We start from the raw sequence: 14,846 nt of genomic DNA on the forward strand, positions 1-14,846 counted from the left end.
TCCGTCATCTTCCTTGTCTTCCTGCAGTCCTGGCCGGTGGCAGGAAGCACCCGGGCTCCCAAGCTCCCTTGAGCCAATCGCAACCCTGCAATGCAGCATTGTGATTGGTCTGAGCGCCGTGGTTCGGTGCTCAGACCAGGAATGGGAGGCTTTGCAAGTTCCTCGATGCAAAGTGTGCAGAACTGTTAGGCCAGCCCAGGAGGGTCGGCCGAGCAATCGTGCGCACTTAGGGAGTGTAAACCTCTCCTCCGCCTGCTCTGGCCATCCCCGCCCGCCCCGAGAGCCGCTGATGTAATAGGAAAACTAAAATGATAACAATAGTTATTATAATTTTATTTTTCCTTTTGTTGAGTGGGCCGACGCTCCTCCGCCTTGGCGAGGGGCCGCCACCATACATTTCACGTCACATGCTCGGCCCATTTTCTCTCAAACGATTTTCAAACTTTTCGCGCCTGTCCCGTGCTAACTTTACTTAAGAATCGAGCTGCCCATGCAGCACAGAATCCAGCCTGAGGGACGCCTGCCCTCTGCTGGTCACTTTGTTGTATGACACCAAAGCTTCGGATCAAGCCACCTATTCCAAGGCAGCCCAAATCTGCTCAAATATGTGTGAACTTTGGGAAATATCTCAATAACTCTGCTGGGAGAGGGGGGAAGTGAAATCAGCCAGGAGGCGTCAGAGACAAGTGGTGACAAATGCGTGTAGATGTTCCTTAGATGAGTCCTAACAACAACAAAAACCACAGCTTTAAATTGAGCTCAATGCATTTATTTTCAATGTGCAATTAAGCAATCGAATTGAAGTATGCTGTGTGTGTGTCTGTGTGTGTGTGTGTGTGTGTGTGTGTGTGTGTGTGTGTGTCTGTGTGCGCGCACATCCCTCTGCATGTAGGCTTTGTGTGTTCTCCCCATGCACACATCTGTTTGTGTGTGCACATCTGTCAGTGAGTTCCGACGTCAAAGACCCCACCTCGCCCCTCCCCATGCACACATCTGTCTGTGTGCACATCTCTGCAGGTGCGCTTTGTGAGCCCTGCGTCAAGGTCCGCACCTCCTCATACATACATGTGTCTGTGTGTGCACATCTCTCTGAGTGTATGCTTTGTGAGTCCTGAAGTCAGGGTCCCCACCCCCCATGCACACATCTCTATGTGTTCACATCTCTCTGCATGTATGCTTTGTGAGTCCTGAAGTCAGGGTTCCCACCCCCCATGCACACATCTCTATGTGTTCACATCTCTCTGCGTGTATGCTTTGTGAGTCCTGAAGTCAGGGTTCCCACCCCCCATGCACACATCTCTATGTGTTCACATCTCTCTGCGTGTATGCTTTGTGAGTCCTGAAGTCAGGGTTCCCACCTCCCCATGCACACATCTGTCCGTGTTCACATCTCTCGGCTTGTACGCTTTGTGAGTCCTGAGCGAAGGGCTCCAGGGATGCACTGAGGGACACAACAGAACCAGCGAGGAGACGCGCTTCTCCAGCATAGCCCTTGCTTCGTAATTGGACAGACCCGTCCTTCATTTTCCTTTTACCCGTTACGCATGTGATGTTTTTTGCACATCACCCAGCATACACCGAGACCGCCACTATTCCCACCAATTACGATTACCAAAACCCTGGCCCGTTTACTTCTTACAGCCCTGAAGAGTCACAATTATACACGTTGTGACGAAACACGTGTCGGCTGGTAGAATGTACGTTGTACTGATCTGGATTGACTTATAAATCCATGTGCTGAAACTTTCAAGGTCTCAACTTGCATTATTTGGACATTTTCAAGTGTTGAAAACCGGTTTTGACTCCAAAACCCATCACATATACACGTGTGCACAGGACTTTTGTCTCATTTGTACGTGTGGACTAACAGCCACACAAACGCAGGGGTTGTTTTGTTGTGGGTTTGTTCTCCCCTGACCTGTTTGCACCCTATACTCTACATTCATTAGCATATCTTATACACGTACTAGCAAGAGCGCCATCACTTCCTGTGTATTAATCTAAACCCTTCACCGAAATATTATGCACTGAGGGTGGTGTCTGTGTGTGCAGTAACATTAGTACCCCTCTCCACACTCTGTTTTCTCTCTCTCCTCCAGGGATGCACTGCGGGTGGTGCCTGTGTGTGCAGTAACATTAGTACCCCTTTCCACCCTCTCTGTTTTCTCTCTCTCCTCCAGGGATGCACTGAGGGTGGTGTCTGTGTGTGCAGTAACATTAGTACCCCTTTCCACCCTCTCTGTTTTCTCTCTCTCCTCCAGGGATGCACTGAGGGTGGTGTCTGTGTGTGCAGTAACATTAGTACCCCTTTCCACCCTCTCTGTGTTCTCTCTCTCTCTCTCTCCTCCAGGGATGCATTGAGGGTGGTGTCTGTGTGTGCAGTAACATTAGTACCCCTTTCCACACTCTGTTTTCTCTCTCTCCTCCAGGGATGCACTGCGGGTGGTGCCTGTGTGTGCAGTAACATTAGTACCCCTTTCCACCCTCTCTGTTTTCTCTCTCTCCTCCAGGGATGCACTGAGGGTGGTGTCTGTGTGTGCAGTAACATTAGTACCCCTTTCCACCCTCTCTGTTTTCTCTCTCTCCTCCAGGGATGCACTGAGGGTGGTGTCTGTGTGTGCAGTAACATTAGTACCCCTTTCCACCCTCTCTGTGTTCTCTCTCTCTCTCCTCCAGGGATGCATTGAGGGTGGTGTCTGTGTGTGCAGTAACATTAGTACCCCTTTCCACACTCTGTTTTCTCTCTCTCCTCCAGGGATGCACTGCGGGTGGTGCCTGTGTGTGCAGTAACATTAGTACCCCTTTCCACCCTCTCTGTTTTCTCTCTCTCCTCCAGGGATGCACTGCGGGTGGTGTCTGTGTGTGCAGTAACATTAGTACCCCTTTCCACCCTCTCTGTGTTCTCTCTCTCTCTCCTCCAGGGATGCATTGAGGGTTGTTTCTGTGTGTGCAGTAACATTAGTACCCCTTTCCACCCTCTCTGTTTTCTCTCTCTCCTCCAGGGATGCACTGAGGGTGGTGTCTGTGTGTGCAGTAACATTAGTACCCTTTCCACACTCTGTTTTCTCTCTCTCCTCCAGGGATGCACTGCGGGTGGTGCCTGTGTGTGCAGTAACATTAGTACCCCTTTCCACCCTCTCTGTTTTCTCTCTCTCCTCCAGGGATGCACTGCGGGTGGTGCCTGTGTGTGCAGTAACATTAGTACCCCTTTCCACCCTCTCTGTTTTCTCTCTCTCCTCCAGGGATGCACTGAGGGTGGTGTCTGTGTGTGCAGTAACATTAGTACCCCTTTCCACCCTCTCTGTGTTCTCTCTCTCTCTCCTCCAGGGATGCATTGAGGGTTGTTTCTGTGTGTGCAGTAACATTAGTAACCTTTCCACCCTCTCTGTTTTCTCTCTCTCCTCCAGGGATGCATTGAGGGTGGTGTCTGTGTGTGCAGTAACATTAGTACCCCTTTCCACCCTCTCTGTGTTCTCTCTCTCTCTCCTCCAGGGATGCATTGACGGTTGTTTCTGTGTGTCCAGTAACATTAGTACCCCTTTCCACCCTCTCTGTTTTCTCCCTCTCCTCCAGGGACGCATTGAGGGTTGTTTCTGTGTGTGTAGTAACATTAGTAACTCTTCCACCCTCTCTGTTTTCTCTCTCTCCTCCAGGGATGCCTTCATCCTGGCGCTGATAAACAGTGGGACCAGTTTCTTTGCCGGTTTTGTCGTCTTCTCAATCCTGGGGTTCATGGCAGCGGAGCAGGGCGTCGACATCTCCAAGGTGGCCGAGTCAGGTAAGTGCTGGGCTCGGGGTGGCCACTTTGTGGTCAGCAGCTGTGGGGCTTCAAGGGATTAATGTGGCCCAGTACTGTTTGGGCAGAAGTGAGTTCCACCCAAGGGCTTCCCGAACCAGATCTGCCCTGAAAGAAGCGTGTTCCACCTAAGAGCCTCCTGTGCCAGTACTGTCCGGAAAGAAGCGTGTTCCACCTCAGAGCCTCCTGGGCCAGTACTGTCCTGAAAGAAGCGTGTTCTACCTCAGAGCCTCCTGGGCCAGTACTGTCCTGAAAGAAGCGTGTTCCACCTCAGAGCCTCCTGGGCCAGTACTGTCCTGAAAGAAGCGTGTTCCACCTAAGAGTCTCCTGGGCTAGTACTGTCCTGAAAGAAGCGTGTTCCACCTAAGAACCTCCTGGGCCAGTGCTGTCCTGAAAGAAGCGTGTTCCACCTCAGAGCCTCCTGGGCCAGTACTGTCCTGAAAGAAGCGTGTTCCATCTAAGAGCCTCTTGGGCCAGTACTGTCCTGAAAGAAACGTGTTCCACCTCAGAGCCTCCTGGGCCAGTACTGTCCTGAAAGAAGCGTGTTCCACCTAAGAGTCTCCTGGGCTAGTACTGTCCTGAAAGAAGCGTGTTCCACCTAAGAGCCTCCTGGGCCAGTACTGTCCTGAAAGAAGCGTGTTCCACCTCAGAGCCTCCTGGGCCAGTACTGTCCTGAAAGAAGCGCGTTCCACCTAAGAGCCTCCTGGGCCAGTACTGTCCTGAAAGAAGCGCGTTCCACCTAAGAACCTCCTGGGCCAGTACTGTCCTGAAAGAAGCGCGTTCCACCCAGGACCTGCACTGACTATCACCTCTTGTCTCTCCCCAGGACCCGGCCTCGCCTTCATCGCCTACCCCAGGGCTGTGACCCTGATGCCCGTGGCCCCCCTCTGGTCGGCCCTGTTCTTCTTCATGCTTCTGGTTCTTGGACTGGATAGCCAGGTAGGTGAAGGGGATGGGTACTGGTTCCCGCTGAGAGGGTACAGGGTCTCTCTGCCAGGGTACTGCTCCTCCCATCAGGGTACTGCTCCCCTCTGTCATAGGCTGGCTCCATCTGCCGGGGCACCGGCTCTCTCAATCAGGGTGCATCTTCTCACCTATAGGGTAGTGATTCTAAGAGTTCTTGCTGACATACTTGGGCGGGACGTCGACGTAAGGGGAAACATCCTTTACGACGCAACTTTTATTACGCAGTGCCTTTACAACGCAGGTTTTACAACGAAAACCATTACAACGACTTGCGCTGGGGGGCGCTCCAGGATAGGGAATAGTTTTAATTTACTATCCAACACCTTCCCTACTATCCACGGGGACTGGAGTTAGAATAGTAAATTAAACTATTCACTATCCAGCACCCCCCAAAGCAATGCGTTGTAATGACTTGTGTTGTAAAACTTGCGTTGTAATGGCATGCGTGGTAAAAGCATGCGTTGTAACAACGTACATCCCGACGTAAGATGTCGCCGGTGGGGAAAATGTGCATGTCTCGAAGGCACCTGCTGTTTGAGCTCTGAGCGTTGCGAGGCTCCTGGCTACAACCAGTGGAGTATCCTACTCCTAAGGGTGGCAGTGTTGATGGGGAATGAAAATAGGCTCCACCTTCCGTCCACCACACTCGTGTAATACACCCCTCCCCCACTCTGGTAGTGGCTTGCTTCATCATCGGGGTTCACCCTGACTCCTAAAGGTTCCAGGGAGCTCTTCGAAGAATTATATTTTGGGGGGGGTTATATATCATTAGATAAAATTCCTCATCCACCCCAAGGTATCCCTTTATTGGTAGCTGCCCCACCAGCAGGGGGCGCACACCATTGTGTGGCACTGCAAAGAAGAGCTGCCCGAGCCTTGAGCCTGCCGTCTTGCGTTTTCACCCGCCCATCTTTACGTAGTCACCTGGGGCCAAATGTATCATCAACCTGATTTGCAATTCTCAAATAGCGATTTTTTAGAAACAGCTATTTGAGAATCGCAAATAGGGATGTATGTACAAAATCGCAATTTTTTTGCGATTTCTTAGTATTCCTTAATTGCGATTAGCAAATTGCGAATCGCAATTAAGGAATACTTTCCCATTCATTTCTATGGGCCAGGAGGCCCATAGGAATGAATGGGAAGTTATTCTCAATTTGCGATTCGCAATTTGAGAATCGCAAGTTGAGAATAATTTCAAGGGTGCAGGGGTGTCCAAAGGACACCCTGTTGCACCCCTGAAATCAGCATGGGTGCACAAGTGGCGCACATACACGCCCTAAGGGCATGTTTGTGCCTCACATTGCACTTTGAAAAATGCAAAAAAGTGCATTTTTCAAGAATTTGCGATTCCTTAAGGCCAATATGCATTTTTTTATGCTTTATACATTGCAATTAAGGAATCGCAAAATTTGCGATTCCTTAAATGCAATCGCAAAATAAGAAATTGCAAATTTTGCGATTCCTTATTTTGCACGCAGATTTCTTTGATACGTACCATTTTGCACTAATGCGTTCGCAAACGCCGGCGTTTGCGAACGCATTAGTGCTTGATACATATGGCCCTAGGTTATATAGTACAGAATCAGAGTAAAGGGCACATAGTAACGTTACATAGAGTTGCTGTTATAGATACAATTGTGCATTTAAACACAATAGCTATAGTTGCAAACATAAATGCATATAGTTACACCGTTAGCATGGGTATTATATGTAAATGCTGAGCTCTGATAGTTCTTTGCACAGCTACTTGTTGAGTACTGTTAAAAATATAATAGTGTCGTAACCATAAACACATTCCTGGCATTGTTCGTGAAGCAGTGCAGATATACAATTATAAATAGCCATTATTTTTACAAGGTTTGTACAGTTATAAAATGATTATAAATGTTTCATTTCTATAATAACATCATTATTCTAGCAACACAGGTATTATAAATGCTTACTTAATGTAGTTACATATATAGTTTCATAATTATGATAAATGTATAGTTAATATAGTTACAAAGTTAGTGCAGTTACATATTAGTTAGGCTATAAAAAGAATTTAATGTACAGAGGCACATGTATGTTAGATGTCATTATGAAGACTGCTTCACCTGCTGGAAATTTCTCAAGTGGAAATTGCGCGCGTGCTCCCGCTCCAGTTTTTTTTTAATTACACAAACGTTGAAAATGAATCCAGAAGTAGAACTGAACCTAAGAGAGTGAATATCGATTTTCCCCTCACTCTGTGAATAGACTCGAGAGTTATCATAGTTATTCACTTGTCAGAATACTTCCTTATTCTTGTCATTGACGAAGTAAAATGGCTGGAAGTCCAACTCATCTACAAACTTTGATACAGTTGGAGCAAAATTTTTAGTTTGTGGGTGTTCACTTTACTTTGCAGCCACCTACACCTGCTCGGCTGAGAAAAGATTTACGCATGCATACGATTAAACCATACTGTTGTCATTTTACACGCGTGCAACTCCATTTTGAAGCGCAACGTTACAGTTCGCAAAGTATGAACTTCAATCAGCATTCATAAGTGCTGCCACTGGTGCAAATCGAGCTTGTAGTTAAGACTCCCTGTTTTCCGTTTTTACAGATTTTTACAGATAAATACAGACTGAAAACCATTTATTTTCTTGTCTGTATTTATTTTTAAATGTGGATAAAAAAAAGAAATTGGGTGCCTTTTGAGTGATTCTAAAAATACTTTCTCAGGACTGGCAGAGTAGATTGACAGGTAAGGGGGTTAAAAAAGATACGAAATTTAGTAAAGAGGCTTAAACAGCGGTAGATATGCCCTATGCTGGTACTGAAATGTGCATATTTTCATATAAGTGCATTGATTTATCTTCTGCGGGTGTTCATATCACTGAAACCTGGCAGGCACTCAAGCATAACTTCATATTTATTGGTAAATAAATATGGAAATATACCAGTTTCAGCTTAATTTTATTCACAAAACCCCTGACCAATATGGATAAATCCAGATAAAGTTGACAAAAAATAAATATGGATAAATACAGACGGAAATGTCAAAAATATAAATACCATAAAACCAGGAACTCTACTTATGATATAATAATAATAAACCCCACTTATAAAGCGCCTGGTTACACTGATCTAGTGTGTCCCCGCGCTTACAAAAGCAATGTCAGGACAGTCATATAGGAAGCAAAGTGACATAGTTATTACCATAAATATATGTCTGAGTTAGTCTAGTTATATTATAAACACAAAGTAAACATACTTACAAACTCAGTCTAAGAGTGTACAGGAATGATAGTTTAATAGTGTATAGGGGCAGTTACATATTTATAGCTTTGTCACTGGTTATGTGTCTCTTTAATCTAGCACTTCACAGAAAGGAACATATTTAAAAAGCATCACTATTCTATTTACAAGTTAGTACAATTATTAGAACTACATAGATATTTTACATTAAGTATATTACGATTGTTTTCATGTATAGAGAGTTAACAAAGTTGTAAAGTTATTGTTGCATTACATTGTTATATAGGTCATATAGTTACACATTTGATATAGTGTCTGTATTAATGTGTTATATAGATGCATAACATACATTTGTTGTTAGCTGTACAGTTGCTCCTGATCGAACCCAAGGGATGTTGTCTTTTGCGATTAAATATATGAAATGTAAATACATCTGGGTACAGCTTAATTCATTTGTTGCAAAAAAAGGATGATGAATATTAGTTCCTGTCCCCAGATGTTATGGCCAGAGTAAGGGCCTTACGAGCTAGTCCCAATACAGCTCTCTCAAACTCAGTTTCCGTCCTTGTCAGACTTCTGAAGGCGCTCGTCCGTTTGGGACTTAGAGATGGTGTACGGTAGACTGAAGCCAGCTGAACCTATCACCAGCCTGGTCCTATGGTTGGAGACTAGTGCATTGCCTCTGACCCTGTGCCGTCTCTCCTCACAGTTCGTGGGCGTGGAGGGCTTCATCACCGCCATCCTGGACCTACTGCCCACCAGGTACAACTTCCGGTTCCAGCGGGAGGTGGCGGTGGGTCTGTGCTGCACCCTGATGTTTTTCATTGACCTCAGCATGCTGACAGAGGTAAGGCTCTCTTCGCCACATTCCATCATTACAACCAGCATTAAACACTCGTACACAATAATGTTACCTGGCCCTGTCTATCTACTGCTACAGTCTCCTAGATGGGTGTGTGAGTGTTTGTGTGGGTGTGTAAAGGGGTATGTGAGTGCACGTGTGACTGGCTGTGGTGTTTCTGTCAGTGGGTGTGTGAGTGGTTTTGTGGGTGTGAGTGGCTGTACAGATGTGTGAGTGGTTGCATAGTTGTGTGTATTGTGTGTGTGTGAGTGGGTGTGTGAGTGCCAGTGTGGGTCGGTGAGTGAGTGGTTCTCTGAGTAGGTGTGTGATTGACTGTATGGGTGTTTGAGTGGGTGTTTGAGTGGCGTTTTGGGTCTCTGAGTGGGTGTGTGAGTGGCTGTATGGGTGTTTGAGTGGGTGTTTGAGTGGCGTTTTGGGTCTCTGAGTGGGTGTGTGAGTGGCTGTATGGGTGTGTGAGTGGTTGTGTGTGCCTCTGCGTTGGTGTGTGAGTGGCTTTACACATGTGTGAGTGGGTGGTTATGTGGGTATGTGAGTGGGTGTGTGAGTGGTTCTCTGAGTGGGTGTGAGAGTGGCTGTATGGGTGTGTGTGAGTGTGTGTGCCTCTGCTTTGGTGTGTGAGTGGCTTTACAGGTGTGTGTGAGTGGGCGTGTGGGTGAGTGAGTAGTTACATGGTTATGTGAGTGGGTGTGTGAGTGGTTATCTGAGTGGTTGTGTGGGTGTATGGGTGTGTGAGTGTCTGTCTGTGCCTCTGCTTTGGTGTGTGAGTGGCTTTACAGGTGTGTGTGAGTGGGTGTGTGGGTGAGTGGTTATGTGGGCATGTGAGTGGGTGTATGAGTGGCTGTATGGGTGTGTGAGTGTGTGTGCCTCTGCTTTGGTGTGTGAGTGGCTTTACAGGTTTGTGAGTGGGCATGTGAGTGAGTGAGTAGTTACATGGTTATGTGAGTGGGTGTGTGAGTGGTTATCTGAGTGGTTGTGTGGGTGTATGGGTGTGTGAGTGTGTGTGCCTCTGCTTTGGTGTGTGAGTGGCTTTACATGTGTGTGAATGGGCATGTGAGTGAGTGGTTACATGGGTATGTGAGTGGTTCTCTGAGTGGGTGTGAGAGTGGCTGTATGGGTGTGTGAGTGTGTGTGTGCCTCTGCTTTGGTGTGTGAGTGGCTTTACCGGTGTGTGAATGGGCATGTGAGTGAGTGAGTGGTTACATGGGTATGTGAGTGGTGTGTGAGTGGTACTCTGAGTGGGGTTGTGAGTGGCTGTATGGGTGTGTGAGTGAACGTGTGAGTGGTTGTATGGGTGAGTACTGCTGACAGAGGTAAGGTTATTTTCACTACATTCCATCTTGACAGCCAGCATTAAACGCTCCTACATAATAATATGTTACCTGCCGCTGTCTGTCGACTGCTATAGTCTCGTATAACGGTCTCCTCATGAATGAAACCCGAGGAAGCGTGTGTGACTTAACTCTTGAAGTAATGCTTCATAATCCCGCAGGATTATATCCTTTTTAAATCGGGAAAAGAAGATTACCGTGCCATCCAGAGGTTGATTGGCTGATTCTCAGAATAGCTCGGGATTAAATCAGAGTCGCCATCCCCAGGGTTCCATCACACCTATCGTCACGACTTGAGTGCATGTCGCACACTCGCAGACCATCATGGCCGTCCCCGCTGGACCATGACCTCGGACTCACGCGCCTCACATTATAGGATATTGAGGCATGAACAGGTGTAGCCAGGGCTCCAATCCCAGCACGGGGCTCAGGTGCTAGGAATGAACACTACACGTGTCCTACTGGGACAGCTAGGCCTGGGTGAGTTGACTCTGCAGCTCTAGAAGGCCACAGCCCTGCCGACACTCGCCATGTGGCTTTACGCGGTCCCCGGGGTGTCCTCCTTGGAGGACAGTGACTCTGCAGCTCTAGAGGGCCACAGCCCTGCCGACACTCGCCATGTGGCTTTACGCGGTCCCCGGGGTGTCCTCCTTGGAGGACAGTGACTCTGCAGCTCTAGAGGGCCACAGCCCTGCCGACACTCGCCATGTGGCTTTACGCGGTCCCCGGGGTGTCCTCCTTGGAGGACAGTGACTCTGCAGCTCTAGAGGGCCACAGCGCAGCTGACACTCGCCTCGCGGCTTTACGCGGTCCCCGTGGTGTCCTCCTTGGGGGACAGTGACTCTGCAGCTCTAGAGGGCCACAGCTCTGCCGACACTCGCCACGCAGCTTTACGCGGTCCCCGGGGTGTCCTCCTTGGAGGACAGTGACTCTGAGGCTCTAAAGGGCCACAGCTCTGCCGACACTCGCCACGTGGCTTTACGCGGTCCCCGGGGTGTCCCCCTTCGATGACAGGGGCCCCTCTAAATAATGCAACATCTCTGGAGGTTTCACGACTTATGCACGGTTTGCAAATCACTAAAGAGAAAAACAAATGTGGACGCTGCCTCACGGAATCTTAAAATGTTGAATTATTGTTCATTTTTAGTTTATTTTGGTCTTTTGCTACATATATGGAGTATATATTCACTCCAGAAAGGCATCCTGACATGGGTGCAGGTATTATTTCGAAATGATGTATTTGTGGGTCCATTCTTGGACAGCCTATGACAGTCAATATTACTGTGCTGTGTCCTCAAGGCCCGGGCAGTCCTTCACGTTGATAACAGGGTGGTACCATTCCCACTCGCAGGGGGCAGGCGCTATCCGTCCTTCTGACACAGCGACATGGAAGCGCCTAACGTGACCAGCCTAAAATAATCATGTAAACAAAACACAAACTCGGTTGTTTTTTATGCTCATTTCTATCTTGTTCTACATCACTGCAGAATAAGTTAAAAAAGTCCAACTTAGAATGCGCACCCACCCCCTCCAGAGAGAGATGGGCTCCTCTTGGGTACCCCTAAAAGCCCCACAGCTGAAGCTCCCCTTTCCCTGTGAGATGCGCTTCACCTGACCACCGGCTCTTAATTTACAGTTTCATTATTTCGCAAGGTACTTCAAGCCCTCTCCCGGTGACCTTCTGACCCCTGGTAGCAGTGCTTAATTTGAGCTGGTGCTTTCCAGTGCTCAGCACCCGCACTTAATTGGTGTCCGGTGCTCGGCACCCGCACCTAATTGTCGAAACCACACTTAAAACAGACTACCACATGGTGGCGCTGCTCGTCAAATTTAGAGATGATCAGAACAACGGTTGTTTAGGAATACAATATACATTAATACCTGCCTCCACAGCCATTCCTTTAGCTTTGGGGACCTGGAATAGTCTGAACTGTCGCATTTAAATGCGAGAGCGATGGTTAGTAGTTGTTTTGGCAGCGATGACAAGGGCAACGGATGGCGCAAGCTGCAGTGGCCTCCCGGTCAGAGCCCTGGCACTTAATATTTTACAAATTAAGCACTGCCTGGTAGGGAAGCAATGACGCCGCACCCGGGGTTTTCAGCAGAGCGCGCTGCTGCATGACCGCGGCGCAGGAAGGGAGGCTTTCCCGCGGTGTCCCTTCCTATTAATACATGCTTTGAAATGCTTTCACGAGAAATGAATCAACAACGCTTTATAAACACACGCGGTTGTGGTGGAACGGAGAGGCCCGTCAACACCGACGTAAAATACGTTCATTAAAAAACGTGTTCGGGGGGTTTAATCCCTACATTTAGATACATGTAACAGGACAATCGGCAATCGTTTTCGCTCCCAATTTATTGATCAAACTTGTATTTTGTCGTCCAGTTCCGCACTGTCGGATGAAGGGCAAAGCATTTTCGCTTTTGAAAAACCCATAATTTTTGGGTTTCATATAAGAAGGACCAACTGCACTCCTTAAATTGTCCATCTATGGACCTCTCCGGAGGGCACAGGGGCCATGTGGCCCACGATCCGTGACCCCCAGCTACACATACACTGTGGTCCCGATTCACAGAACTAACTTAAGACAAAATCCTAAATTTACTACCGTTTTGGTATTCACAAAAGGCACTTACTCATCTTGGTATTCACAAAAGGCACTTACTCATTTTGGTATTCACAGAAGGCACTTACTCATTTTGGTATTCACAGAAGGCACTTACTCATTTTGGTATTCACAGAAGGCACTTACTCATTTTGGTGTTCACAGAAGGCACTTACTCATTTTGGTGTTCACAGAAGGCACTTACTCATTTTGGTATTCACAGAAGGCACTTACTCATTTTGGTATTCACAGAAGGCACTTACTCATTTGGGTATTCACAGAAGGCACTTACTCATTTTGGTGTTCACAGAAGGCACTTACTCATTTGGGTATTCACAGAAGGCACTTACTCATTTGGGTGTTCACAGAAGGCACTTACTCATTTTGGTGTTCACAGAAGGCACTTACTCATTTTGGTGTTCACAGAAGGCACTTACTCATTTTGGTGTTCACAGAAGTTAGGACTCCTAACTTTAGGCCTCTTAAATGCCTTCTGTGAATACCGAAAGTCTTAAAGTTAGGATTTTTCTCAGTTTAGCAGTAGTAAAGTTAGGACTCCTAACTTCTGTGGATACCAAAAGTTAGGATTTTTCTCAGTTTAGGTATAGTAAAGCTATGAGTCCTAACTTTAGGACACCTAAACTGCGAAAAATCCTAACTTTAAGACTTTCAGAATTCAAAGAAGGCATGTAGGAGTCCTAAAGTTAGGAGTCCTAACTTCTGTGAATACCGAAATGGTAGCAAGTTTAGGATTTCGTCTTAAGTTAGTGCTGCAAATTTGGGCCCTGTGGTCACCCTTAGGGCCTACAGAGATGCCATATGCATCAATTACAGCCCATATGATATAAATGTATAGGGGCAATAAATGCAGTGGTATAAAAACTAATATTTCACAGTGAGTCCTGTTATATAACAAATATTTCACGGATGCATTTGAAAGACAGATTTCATCATTACAATGACAGCCCCTGAGCCACTCGACACACGACAGTGTTGTTGTCGGTGCTGCCAGGATTATTCGGCACGGGCGGCCGAATGATGCGGTCTGGGTTTTCTAAATTCTGCAGCCAAAAGAATGCAAACTGTGCAGCGCGCTCTCTAGCAGTGTCATTTTCATAAATCTTTAAAAACTTGGCTTTTTCCCCAATCTGGCTAATCTCTCTGTTTCCTCTATTTCCAACCAGCGCCAGGAAACCCATGGTGTCAGTGCGCTATATAAGCTCCCCTTACGATACGATACGATACGATTTTCACCCCCTTTATCTAGAAACAACATTTTCCATTGTCCCTTGTTTTATTTCTTCATCAAAGGTAAACCCTAACGCTGTGATTCCAATCCGAGGCCATTGCGGTTCGCTGCCCTTTGATGAAAACAGCTTATTCAAGCTATTTATTCTAAAGCATCTCATCTTGGGCCCGAAGAAATATGATCACACCTTCCCTCCCATCCTGATAGACCTCCATTGGCACCCTCGCCGGCCCCCACCATCACCAAAGCCAGCGGCGTTGTTTACAAAGCAACGTGACCAGCACCCCCGCTTACCTTACAAACAAGCTCTCCATCTCTGGGGGGTCTTCTCACACCCGCACTCAGGGGGGCGGGCTACGACCGCAGACTAGGAAATGCAAAAAAGAAAACAGAAGACAGCGGGCCATTTCCATCTTTGTACCCAGAGTCTGGGCCAACTTTCTTGTATCCATTGTATGTGCTACCCCTAACCCTCTCTGTCCCCTTACTATCCCTTTGTGTCCCCCTTGCTAGCCCTCTCCATCCCCCTTTCTCTCTGTCCCCTTAGTAACTAACTCTCTCTGTCCCCGTGCTATCCCTTTGTGTCCCCCTTGCTAGCCCTCTCTATCCCCCTTCCTCTCTGTCCCCTTAGTAACTAACTCTCTCTGTCCCCGTGCTATCCCTTTGTGTCCCCCTTGCTAGCCCTCTCTATCCCCTTTCCTCTCTGTTCCCTTAGTAACTAACTCTCTCTGCCCCTGTGCTATCCCTCTGTGTCCCCCTTGCTAGCCGTCTCTATCCCCTTCCTCTCTGTCCCCTTAGTAACTAACTC

At 47.4% G+C, this 14,846-nt stretch overlaps 1 protein-coding gene across 1 annotated transcript in view; it reads left to right on the forward strand.

The window, feature by feature from the left end:
- Window positions 1–14,846, forward strand: part of SLC6A8 (solute carrier family 6 member 8) — a 171,626-nt gene that overhangs the window by 145,339 nt on the left and 11,441 nt on the right. Inside the window, exons 7-9 of the mRNA XM_078664574.1 lie at window positions 3,654–3,778; window positions 4,623–4,735; window positions 8,700–8,837. Coding sequence (XP_078520700.1) covers window positions 3,654–3,778; window positions 4,623–4,735; window positions 8,700–8,837 — 376 coding nt within the window. The remainder of the gene's footprint in view (window positions 1–3,653; window positions 3,779–4,622; window positions 4,736–8,699; window positions 8,838–14,846) is intronic.

Source organism: Lissotriton helveticus, chromosome 10 (assembly GCF_964261635.1).
Source record: "Lissotriton helveticus chromosome 10, aLisHel1.1, whole genome shotgun sequence".
NCBI classification, from domain to species: Eukaryota; Metazoa; Chordata; class Amphibia; order Caudata; family Salamandridae; genus Lissotriton; species Lissotriton helveticus.